Source organism: Notamacropus eugenii, chromosome 3 (genome assembly GCF_028372415.1).
Source record: "Notamacropus eugenii isolate mMacEug1 chromosome 3, mMacEug1.pri_v2, whole genome shotgun sequence".
In the NCBI taxonomy this organism is placed as follows: domain Eukaryota; kingdom Metazoa; phylum Chordata; class Mammalia; order Diprotodontia; family Macropodidae; genus Notamacropus; species Notamacropus eugenii.
Window position 1 is genome coordinate 290,740,940 of NC_092874.1, and position 13,026 is coordinate 290,753,965.

At 41.2% G+C, this 13,026-nt stretch overlaps 1 protein-coding gene across 2 annotated transcripts in view; it reads right to left on the reverse strand.

The window, feature by feature from the left end:
• LARGE1 (LARGE xylosyl- and glucuronyltransferase 1) overlaps positions 1-13,026 on the reverse strand; it is a 611,843-nt gene that overhangs the window by 89,579 nt on the left and 509,238 nt on the right. For both annotated transcript variants that reach the window (XM_072655854.1, XM_072655855.1), the window contains exons 8-9: positions 9,834-9,946; positions 6,138-6,263 (exon numbers count right to left, since the gene is read on the reverse strand). In XM_072655854.1, coding sequence (XP_072511955.1) covers positions 6,138-6,263; positions 9,834-9,946 — 239 coding nt within the window. The remainder of the gene's footprint in view (positions 1-6,137; positions 6,264-9,833; positions 9,947-13,026) is intronic.

Here is a 13,026-nt window from a genome sequence, read left to right on the forward strand (position 1 = left end):
TTCAGTGAGCTTTTGAATCTCCTTTTCCATTTGGTTAATTCTGCTTTTGAAAGCATTCTTCTCCTCATTGGCCCCTTGCACCTCCCTTGCCAGCTGAGTTAGGCTAGTTCTCAAGGTGCCAATTTCTTCAAGATTTTTTTGATTCTCCTTTAGCAGGGAGCTGATCTGCTTTTCATGCTTCTCCCTCATCCCTCTCATTTCCCTTCCTAGTCCTTCCTCCACCTCTCTAACTCGATTTTCAAAATTCCTCTTGAGCTCTTCCATGGCCCAAGCCCATTGGGTGGGTTGGGACACAGAATCCTCGATTTCGATGTCTTTGCCTGATGGCAAGCATTGTTCCTCCCCATCAGAAAGGAAGGGAGGAAGTGTCTTTTCTCCGCTAAAATACCCTTCAATAGTTTTATTTCTTTTCCCTTTTCTTGGCATTTTTTCCAACCAGTGGCCTGACCTCTGAATGTTCTCCTCACACCCACCTCGCCTCCTGGTCCTCCCAGTCAGCGTTTGGGGACCCCATCCTCAGATTCTGTGCTTTTAAGCAGCCACTCAACCCACCCGAGGAGAAGTGAGATACAATTTCTTCTCTGGCTCTTGAGCACATGCCCATTAAGATCAATCTGCCTATACACAGTAGTGGGCATAAGATTGGGGTTTCATGCAGCCAACTTCTATCTCTAAGTCACATCATAACCCAAATGTGGAACCCCTTGATTATTTATGATGCCATATTCTATTCCCCCTTTCTATCCACAGCCTCAGTTCAATTTCCCTAGCTGTTGATAATAGATTGCTGACTTAGAATTCATTCTCTCTCCATCCCCCCCTCCCCTGCCTGATTCAGTTCTCCCAGTGTAAATTTCAGTGTAACTCTAATATTGTGTAGGGAAAAGAGGACTTGGAAATCCTGTTCTTCATTTTTGGCTCTGACTCCTACTAGCTATGTCTATGAGCAGTGGCTCTGTGACTAACATCCCCAAGCATCACTTACCTCATTTGTAAAATGGGAAGAATAATATTTGTCCTATCTGCTTCAAGGAATTGTTATGGGAAAAGCAGTTGGTAAATTATACTGCTTTATGTGAACATGGCCTGTGATTATTATCATATCCGTTTTGTTCTCTTGTCACAAATCTCTACCTAATTACTTGGATTATGCTTCCAGACTGCTCCCTTTCTGTTGCTACAAAATATCTGGCTCCAGAGAGGAGACTTGATAGCTGGACCCAGAGCCTCCCCTTGATTTTTGATTTCCTACCCTAGAATTCATGCCTAGGTGATCTGTCTGGCTCCCCTAGACCCTTGGCTCTGACTAGTCAAAGACTTACACTTATCCAGGAGCTGTCCGCAGGTGAGTGCTGACCATACTGAACTAATTTTGGAGGAATTTTTGGCCAGAGGCTACACAATCAGAATGCTTAACACATATGATTAAAACCAGAGGGATAGCCTAGGGATACAGAAGCAAAGCTTTATAGCTAGAAGGGACCTTAAATGTCATCTAGAATGCTTGAGTCATTTCACTGATGAGGATACTAACTCAACAAGAGAAGGTCACACAGAGCATACAAAGAAATTAGTTCCTCTTACTCCAAACTGAGTGCTTTAATAGGTATACCCCCTTGACTCAATACAGTAAATGACAAAAGTAGGATCCCCATCAAGGATGGATGAGGGAAATAAGATAAAGTAGGGATAAATGTAAAGAGATCAATGCACTTAAGTGTTCTTGACAAAGATGCAGGAAAATCATATAAACCACAAACCCAAAAATGTAAAAGGGGAGGGGCAATTACATGAAAGTGAACATTGTGTGGTTATAACAACAAAGAGGGGTACCAACCTAAAAGCAGTGAAGCACCATAGAAATGATGACTGGGAGAATTATTATAATGGGTAGGAGGGGGAGGAGAATTTGTAATTTTATATCTAATTTTCACAGGGCAGTTAGGTGACACCAAAGTGCACAGAGCATCTGGCTTAGAGTCAGAGATACTCATCTTCCCAAGTTCAAATCCAGTCTTAGACTCTTACTAGCTATGTGACCCTGAGCTAGTCACCTAACCCTCTTTGCCTCAGTTTCCTCATCTGTAAAAAAGAGCTGGAGAAGGAATTGTCAAGAAAACTCCACATGGGGTAATGAAGGGTCAGACACAACTGAAAATGATGAACAAAAACAAAGCTGTAAGCACAACATTAGTTGGTATACAATGATGATTGATGTTGGGCTTGTCAATTTGCTCCCTGATCATATGCATCATTTAGGGACCTTTTCTTGAGTAACTGACATCTTGAAGTATGGGACTCAATCAAAGTCATTATGACTTTATCATTCAGAAAGTTGGAGCAAGGGTCTAAAGGAATGGTCTAGTGAAGGGAGGTAGAATGGAAAACAACAAAGGAAGGTTAGAGCTTAAGACTTTAAAGAGGACCTGTAAGCAAAGGATGAGGGCAACAGGCCCATAACAAATCACCTAGTCAAAGCCAAGCACAAATAAGATTCCCAACAACTGGTCATCCCACCTTCACTGGAAGACTTCAAGGAAGGGGGACTCTACTAGTTTCTAAGATGGCCTATTTCACTTTGAGGTAGATCAAACTGCAAGGTGGACTTTTTTTCTTCTTATATCAACTCTATATCTCTGAAAGTCCCATTCGTTACTCCAACTTCCATCCTAAGGGTCAAGTAAAATAAGCTTAGCACCTTTTGTTTTCATAAGACAGTCCTGTAGATTCATAGAGATAACTGTCCTACACTCCCATGTCTTTCTTCATTTTTTTTCCAGGGCAAATGTGCCCAATTACTGGAATGAGTCGTTAAACGTCATGAACTTAAGACCCTTTACCATCCTGGCTGTCCTTTGTTCTCAGTGCCCTAATTTGTCAATCCCGCTCCTGAATCATGGCTCATGGCACTGGATACAATACTCCAGATATTTTTCAATCAGGAAGAAGATGGCATTATAATTAGCTAATCCCCTCCCTCACTCAGAACTGATATGAAGTAATGTCTGTAAAGCACAGTGCCTGGCACATAGTAGGTGCTCAATACATGCTTACTCTCTTCCCCAATTCTGGACACATATCCTTAATGTGGTCCAAGATGAAGAACACTGAATTATATTTGCATAAAGGCTTGAGAACTCTGTTCTGAGAATGCTTTTTACTGAACTTCCAGCACTTAGTACAGTGCCTGATATATGATAGGTGCTTGTTGACTGTTGACAGAGTGACCAGAATTAGAGAGGAGTCACATAAGAGAGGTTTGCTGCTCTATCAGGAAGCAGCATCACCATGCCAAACCACAAGCCTTCTTTGATTTGACTGGTCATAGCCTTGGGCATGGGGATGATGGAATCCTCAGAGCTCTTCTAAGGACATCAAAGATGAAACAAACTAACGTCATAGCCTCCTGGGCTTAAAGAAATGTGGTTTTTATCAGACCCAAGGTAAATAGAAGCACACTTGGGAGCTCAGGCTGGATATTTGATCTCTTCATCCAGAACTACTGTCTACTTCAAGTCTTTAATGTTCTCCAAATCAAACTCCTGATTCATCACTCTCATGACCTACTCTCCAGTGGGTTTCCTTGCCTCATTTTTCACTGTAGTCTGGTTGGATGTGACAGACCACATGTCTCCTTGTCTTCCTCAGAAGTCATAGAAATATTGGTATCTTAGAAAAAATCCACACTTGACTAAGAATGTCTCCTTTTATGGAGACACCATTGATTGGCCATAAGGGAATACAGCAATTTTCATATGCACATCAGTTTTATTTTTCAGAGAATCACAGTATTTTAAGGTTGGAATGGATCTCGGATCCATTTAATCTATCATTGTTGCTCAGTCATTTCAGTTATATCTGACTCTTTGTGACCCCATTTGAGGTCTTCTTGGCAAAGACACTTGAGTGGTTTGCCATTTCTTTCTCTAGTGCATTTTATAGATGAGGAAACTGAGGCAAATAGAGTCAAGTGGATTGCCAAAGGTTACATTAGTTGTTTATCATTTTCAGTGATGCCTCTTTGTGACAATGGTTAAGTGACTTGCCCAGGGTCACATAGCTAGTAAATGTCTAAGCCAGATTTGAACTCAGGTCTTTCTCACTCCAGATCAGGTGCTCTATCCATTATACTCTCTAGGTATTCCAATTTAATCTAACCCATACACAAAATAAAGCCCCGTTATGACACACCAGACAAGGGGTTAGTGAACCCTTGTTTGAAGACCTTCCAGAAGTGGGAACCTAGGCAGTCCATTCCACTGTGAGGCAGTTTTAACTATTAGTAAGCTTTTCCTCACCTCAAACCTAAATTGTCCACTTTACAGTTCCCACCCATTGCTTCTGGTTTGGTCCTCTGGGGTCAAAAGGGACTCAAGAGAAATTCCTTCATTTGGCAGCCCTTAGTATATCCTGAGAAAGCAATCATGTTCTCCCACGTTCCCCCTTCTCTTCTGATGAAATTCTCCAGTTCTTTCAAATGCTTTTCTAAACTTCCTACTGCTCTGTTTTCTCACCTCTGTAAGAAACATAGTGAAAGGAGTTTCTCCAATGAGTTTTGTAGTTATTTGCATGATCTAGAGCCCTCCTAAAAAGTAAGATAAGATTACAAGATCATGGATCTGGAGTAGGAAAGTGCCTGAGCAGTTACCTAGTCCTAATGTCAGAAGAAACTAGTAAGAGCTCTATGAACTAATGAAGAGCAGAGCCAAGGGAACTAAAACAAGGATGGTCATAGTACACAGACATAAACACAGACGCAGACACAGACATAGACACAGGCACAGACAGACACGGTCACAGACACAGGCACAGACAGACACAGACACAGGCACAGATAAAGACACAGACACAGATACAGCCACAGGCACAGACACAGACACAGACACAGACACAGATATAGACACAGACACAGACACAGACATAGGCACAGACACAGACACAGACATAGGCACAGACACAGGCACAGACACAGACACAGGCACACGCACAGGCACAGATACAGACACAGACACAGGCACAGACATAGACACAGACACAGACACAGGCAGAGATATAGACACAGACACAGACACAGGCACAGACACAGACAGGTCAGTGGGTCATAGAAGAAGAGTTGAAAAGGACTTTAGAGTTCATCTAGTCCCAACCCTTCATTTTACAGGTGAGAAAACTAAAGGTAATGACTTGGCCAAGGTCACACACTAGTAGAGGGGGATTTGAATCCAAGTATTATGAATTTCTGTCCAGCATTCTTTTCACTGCACCATACTGGACTGTGAAGTGTGATACAATTATATACTGATTGAGCGAATCTCCTTTAACAGTTACAAATACAGATTGGCTTGCAATTCAAAAAAATTATCAGCATTTAGCATAGCACCTGCTACACAGGAAGTAATTAATATGTTCTCCTCTCTCTTTCTCTCCTCTCTCTCTCTTTCTCATTTCCTCAGTATCTCCCATAATCTCTCTCTTTTCCTACCAACCTCCTTTCTCCCCCTCTCCCTATCAACCTGTCTGTCTATCTCAACTTAGAATTAGGAAGAAGTATCTATAACTATATCTATCTAGACATCTGCCTATCTGTCTCTATCATTCATCCATCTCCGTCTATCTTTCTATCCATCCATCATCTATTGATCTATGTATCCATTTACCTATCTATCTATCCGTCTATGTACCAATCTGTCCATCTATCTATGTAGTCATAATCTATCCATCTGATCTCCATTTTTGTAAGTCCTCTGTAATAACGTTCTTCCTCCATAAGCAGTAGGTTGCTGAGGGTGTGTATGTGTTCATCTCCTTGCCAGGGGACTCCAGGAGGAGAATAAACAGGCCTATGAGCTGAAACATCAAGACTCATTGGTGGAAAGAAGGCCTTGGTATCCTAGCTCTCATGAAATGGACTGGGATAGTAGAAGGTCTGAAGTTTTCTGAATGACAAAGAAAAAAATGCAAGAAAAGCAGATTTCTCTGTCTTACAGATGCACAGATATGTGCCCACTCCTTCCCACTGAAGACCTTCCACTATCTTCCTTTGCCTTTTCACTAGAGAACATTCCATTCTCCCTGCAGGGAAATGTTTGGGGAGGAAAAGAAGGAGCAGTTACCATCACGGCCCATGGTCACCCTACCTTTAGATCAGACACATCCCGGTAACACTGTTCAGAGCGAGTGTGGTCAGACAGCTGGACATTCCAGAAGCAGGGGAGCTGGTACACGAGAAATGGATTCTGTTTGATGACAGCATTGAAAATATCCTAGGAGACACAACCAGGCCAACAGTTAGTCAAATCCTACCCATTATTCTAGCCACCCCATCACTGAAGTTCACCAGAATAGACTTTGGCTTACAGATTTAGAACTAAAAGGGAAAGCAGAAACCTTCAAATCCAATCCCCATGTCTTTTAGATGGGACAAGTGAGGTCCAGAAGGGTGAATCAGAGTCATCAGTTTTGAGTTGGATGAGACCTAAGATTCATCTAGTTCAACTGCCTCATTTTATAGATGAGGAAATTGAGTCAATAAGTATACATTAAGCACCTGCTATGTGTGAGGCATTGTGCCATGCTGAGGATATAAATAAAGGCAAAAAAAATTAGTTCCAGTCATAAAGAGAATCTGTGACCCATAGACGTTAACTGACTTCACAGGCTCATAGTTCTAGAGTTGGAAGGCACCTCAGTTTCACTTAGTCCAGTCCCCTCATTTTACAGACCAGCAAACTGAGGCTCAAGGGATTAAGTGATATCCTAGGATCATAGCTTTAGAGCTGAAAGGGACCTTTGAGGTCATTCCTATTGGATAATTGGGAAAACTGAGGCACAGAGAGGTTTAAAGACTCTCACAGTAAATATTTGGGGTAGCCCTGAAGCTTGGTCTTCTTGACTTGGGGTGTGGCACTCTCTCCACTATACTGTACTACCTCTCACTTCTCTTGCTAGTTTCTGGCACAGGGGTAGCAGAGAGATGGAAATCTGTCAGCTTGTTATATGGAGCAGCCTCTGGCTCTGGCTGAAAGGCAAAGGAATAAAACATAGTGGTGGGTTTTTAGGGAAGAGGAGAAGCCAAGTTTTGCTTCTGGCTTTTTAAATTTGAAACTTTGTCTTCTCTCTGGTTTTGAGAACGCATCTTAGCCTTTGATGAGTTTTGAGGGTTTGGGAAAGAGTTTGGTTGCACTGAGGTATTTCCTTGTGGACATATCCTTGGGTATGTTTGCATGTCCCTCCTATGGGACATTAACCCCTGGGAAGCTGACCCAAGGAGGTGTGTGATGCCCAAGGCGGGCACCAGAGAGAGACATTGACTGATATAAACTATAGCTGATCTCAATGCAGACTCGTTGGTTGAGAGCCAATCTTCCAACATCAGGCAAAGACTACGATGATAATAATAAAACCTTTCTGAGGCAGCCAGAGGCTAGATCTCTAAAATGCCCCTCATGAGATGCTGCCCTCGTGAGAAAATCTGAGAACCAGGAATATAATAGTGCTAAATGAAGAAAAGTGGGCTTAATAGGTTACCAAGCTGCCCTGTCATCTTGGGAAATGGACCTGAAAAACTCCTGTTCTGTATATAATTGTGGACAGACTTCTCATATCCCCTGTTATAATTTAAGCTCCCCTGAGAAGAGGGATTATTTATTTTTTGGTTTTGTATTCCCAACACTTAACATAGTACCTGGCACATGGTAGGCATTTAGTAAATGATTAATGACTGATTCATTGAAGAGATATGAATGACTCAAAGGAGGCTTGAAGCTTACAAGGAGTATATTTTTAAAAAATGATTAGGGTAAAAGGAAAGCTTGCCTCAAGCCTCTCTTTATATGAGGCAAAGTATCACATGACACAGGATGTTACCTTGTCCCTCTTTGGGCTAGTGGATGTGTTTCATATGGAGAATCCAGCCCACTGAAGGGATGGCACTATGAAAAGTTGGTCCTCTTATCCAACTGCTTTGACAGACAGCAGAAATAGTCTCTGCAGCAATTCCTGGGGCTTTCTGGGAGTTTTGTGATAGAAATGCCAAAGGATTCCACAAGGACAGGGAGCTGGGAGCATGCATTTCCCATTTAGTGATTGAATTCATACATATCAAGGAAAGTTTCAACCCTTTGGGGCTTTTCCCTGAGACACAAACATATGGCCAAGCTCATTAATAATTCCTAACAGGCAGTACCAGAAGGTGAATTACATGCCTCCAGGTTCTTAGATGGATGAAGAAACTTTCCATTTCTATTCTAAACTGAAGGTCCAAACTGCTGGATTTCCAAGACAAAGTCAAGTCAATTGGAACACAATGATTTATCAATCTTCCCTCCAATCTGATTTTGAACATGTGTATTTATTCTATTATTATGAACTTACAAATATCAACAAATGAGCATTTAATAAAGTTCATAGATACAGATGTAAAAACCATCTGGAAAAATTTTCACAATTTGCAAAATTATGCCATCTAGTCCAACCCCCTTATTTATAGATAAAGAAACTGAGAATCAGAGATATTAAATATTTGGGTGTGGATCCAGTAATGGATGTGGGCACCTGTTGGCTGGACACTCTACTCACTAAGGTCAGAGAGAGATTCATTGATATCTAGCAAAGAGTGAATTTCTTCAACTACAGAACTTCAGAGAGATCATTTGCTTACGTGTAACAGGGCTGTGATCTTGGTTACTCCAGGTGGACAGGTGGAAGCCAACTAAACATCCAACAATCCAATCCACATCCCAAAACCATCTGTTTCTTTTTTTTAACATACCCCCCTCAATACTTTTGTAGTTTCTGCTTGGAGACCTCTAAAGAGAGAGGGGACCTCCCCAGTGCTCCAGCTAGCTTGTTCAAGCTAGCTAGTTGGGGACAGCTCTAATAATTCTTCCTAATATTATACTAAAATCTGGCTTTATGTCATTCCTATTAATTTCCTAATGTTCTTCTCTCTGGGCCCTAAAACATGAGTCTAATGCCACTTGTATATGGTCTAAAACCCCTGGATAATCAAAACCAAGAGGATGGTGAGAAGGAACTTTCAGGAACATCCCTTGGTAAACGGTTATGCAGATCAAAGCATACTTTTCTAAAAAAAAACAACTTTATTTATTCTTTCTTTTTTTTGATCTGCATTTTCTTTTGCAACATAACTAATATGGAAATATGTTTTCCCTGACTGCATAAATATAACCTTTATCAAATTCAGTGCTTTTCCAGGGCAGGGTTGGGGGGGGGGGACAAAGAGAATTTAGAACTCAAAATTCTAAAAAAGAATGAACATTGTTCAAGTTTTGTAAAAAAAAATTGCAAATTGCATTTGTTAAAATGGTTTTTACATGTAACGGAAAAAAAAATATTTAAAGGGAAAAAACCTAAATTGTCATAGAATTTTTTTAAAGATGATCAAAGAATTTTAGGACCTTAGATTTAGAGCTAGTAGAGGCCTTGGAGGCCTTCTTGGCTGTAATGCCTAACTCCTTGGCAAATCACTTCACCTCCCTTTGTCTCAGTTTTGTCATATGTAAAATGAGAGGTCTAGACTAAGTGGCTCATAAAGTCCCTTCTAGCTCTAGAATCCCATGATTTCAGTCTAATTTCTTCACTTTACAGATGTGGAAACTGAGTCTTAGAGTAGCTATGTATTATGCCCCATGCCACATGGGTCGTATGTGGCAGAGAGGGGATCTGAGTTCCTTTGACTCTAAATTTCATAATGTACCACACACATACCTTCTAATTCTGAATATCAGTTCCTAAGAATCTATGAACTCAGCTTTCAAAGCAAAAATTGGAATGTCTTCAGTGTTCCTTGCCAGTAACGGGTCTACTCTCACCTGGTCAGCCAATGAAGTTGAAAGCATGCTCATCAGCTCCCTCTCTGCCGTAAGCCTCCACATCTGCTCCCATTTCATCTTTCGCAGCTTATCCAGAAGCAACAAAATCACCCCTGAAAAGAGTGTAGAAGAGAGAATGATAAGGATCAGTGGGAGCTATTCATCAAGCCAACCAGTAGACAAGCATTTGCCAAGCACCAATAGTATGTGAGATATCTCACTATACACCATATGGTGCTTTAACCTTTGTAATGGGCTTTCCCCACAACAATACTGGGGGATAGTGCCCCAACTTAAAGAGTCATTCAGAAAGCATTTTCTTAGTGCCTGCTACAGAATACTAGTAACAGGAAAAATAGTATCTAGGTAGTGCTTTAAGATGGATGTATGAAGCCCTGTAAAGTCGAGTCAATACTCAAAAGAACCCTGTGAGGTGGGTACTGTTATCATTCCCATTTAAAAAGAAAGAAATGGAGGTTCAAAGGGGTCTAATGATTTGCCCAAGGTCATGGAGCTATAAAATGCCTGAGGCGAGACTTGAGCTCCATCTTCCCGACTCCAAGTCCTGTGCCCTTACTTCTTCGAAACACAATTAGCTAAGCTAGCACTCCACAAGGCATTTTGGTTCTGGTGTGCTTTTCCCCACCCTGCTCAAAGGGTCATTTGAGTGGCTAGAGGCTTATCTTCCTACCCACTCTCTAACCCACTTAATGCCCCTGCTCTGGGTGCTTGCCAGAGTGCCAAAGGATTTGGATATAAAAATACAGAAGAAGAAACTTACAGAAGAGCAAATGCTGTTGTAAAGTTTTTCATAGGAAAATCCTACTCAGAAGTGTCTGGTGGCTTCCTAATGCCTCCAAAGTAACTCTTAAACTCCTCTGCCTTGCATTCAAAGCTCTCAGCAATCTAATGCCACCCTACCTTATATTTTTCTTAACTACTTTCCATGTACCCTCCACTCCATCCAAACTGGTCAAAGACTCACTGACTCTTTCCTTGCTTCCTCTAGGTCAGAACACTCTACACGTATTGCTGAAGTTCTAGCTGCTACTTAGCACAATACAGCCTATTCGTTCTATAACAATTACTGATACTTTATGAGATGAATAAGGTTCAAAATGCCCTAGAATATTAGAAATGGCCCCTTAAAATGAGATGAAACTAAGTAAGAAAGAGTTCAAGAGTTATCCACTTAAAGGACAAACCTCTCCCCAACAAGTAGAGGAATTCCTCAGCTCTAAAACGAGAAGGTGAATTCAGTTTCTAATGTTCCTTACAGTTGTACTAATCTGTGATTCTATATGGATACAGAAGGACTGGCTAGGCAGGTGTATGCAGAAATTCACTTGAGTGTCCTTGACTACAAGCTTACTGAGTCAGCAAGGGACAGTTAGGTGGTACAGTGGATAAAGCACCAGTGCAGGAGTAAGGAGGACCTGAGTTCAAATCTCACCTCAAACACTTGACACTCACTAGCTGTGTGACCTTGGGCAAGTCACTTAACCCCAGTTACCTCATCCTGGGTCATCTCTAGTCATCCTGATGAATATGTGGTCACTGGATTCAGATGTCTCTGGAGGAGAAGTGAAGCTGGTGACCCACACAGCCCTCCCTCACTCAAAACCCAGTCAAGTGCAAGTCATATCATCATTTCTCTGATGACATGGTCTTCTTCAGCAACGAAGGATGAACACACACACCACATTCTCCTTATAAATCCTTTACACAAACCAGTCTCACTGCTTTGTAATAAAACCACCTATCCCCATTTATGAAAGAAATGGAACCTGTAGTGAAGGAAGGAGTTGGGGGATGGGTGGAAGAACTGGTTGAGTAAAATACTCTGTTGAAGTGCCTTGTTCATGGATTAATTGCTTTTTTGAGGAGGGAGGGGAGCATGGTGGCAAAGTTAGCTCACTAAAGAAATGGAGTGATATAATTCATTTTCAACAGATTCATGGAAATGGGTTCCAGTAAAACACCCATATGAGGGTTTCATTAAATCTTCCTATAAAATGAATTCTCACTAGTTTGGATAGAAGCACACATTTTGATGGAAGAAGAGATCTCTAATCATTCCCCCACTCTGAGAAAAAGAAAAAAAAGATAGTATTGTCAGTTTGGGAGAGGAGGCACTGCAGAGGTCAATACCAGATCCAGATGCCTCAGGAGGCCAAGCGGAGAATTGATGTCAGGGCTAGGCAATTACCAACCAAGTAATAGGTGCTGACTAAGCAGAGGAGGGACCATGGGTGTTATTATTGGAGGATCAGAGATAGTAGGTATCTAGTGCAATCTGTTCCTTTTACAGATGAGGAAACTGAGACCCACAGAAGTAAGTCTCCTTATGATTCATGTAGCCTACTCTGAGGATCCCCCTATTCTCAGTCTCTCCTTTCTCTATTCTATTCTGCACATACTATCAGATTTATCTTCCTAAAATATCTTTAACCTTGTCCCTTTCTTGTGTGGAACACTTCCAAGTAAGCTTCCTTGCCTCACCTTGCTGAAGAAGCCCAATGTCATTATTCTGACATTCAAGGCTCTTTAGCATTTTGCCTCAACCTGCCTTTTAAATCTTCTCTTACTAGTTTCCTACACAACTCCCAGTTGGTTTTTTTATTATCCCTGGATTGTTTATTGCTCTTTCCCCCTTCTTTTTCATGGCTTATCTCATACCCCTTATTGAGAATGATGATGTCATGTCTCTTTCTGTCCAAATTCTCTCTGTCTTTCAAGACTGAGTTCAAGTTATATCTCCTCCATTTCTAAGATTTCAGCTTCTGCTGAGTCCTTTAACCATATTCTCCTAATTGAGTTTGTGCTGGATTTGAATTCAGAAGGACCTGGGTTCAAATCATGGCTCAGTAATTTTTTAGTAATTTTTTTCTAGTGCCTGAGACAATTTGGATATCCTGAACCCTTAATTTGTTCATCCATAAAATAAGGTATCCATAAGCTAAGGACTAGGATGATTCTCTCAGTTCCACATCTATCATGCTATTGTTGATTCTACTGGGTCTTCAGAAATGGGAGTTTGCCATCCCTCTTTCTTTGTAAGCCCCATATGCCATGAAAGTAAAATAGCAATGGCACCACTGAACTGCAGAAGGCTAGGGCTGCATTTTAACTTAGAAAACTGCATATTCATATGATAGATTTTTTATTGCATTCTTATTGATTTTGTTAAATA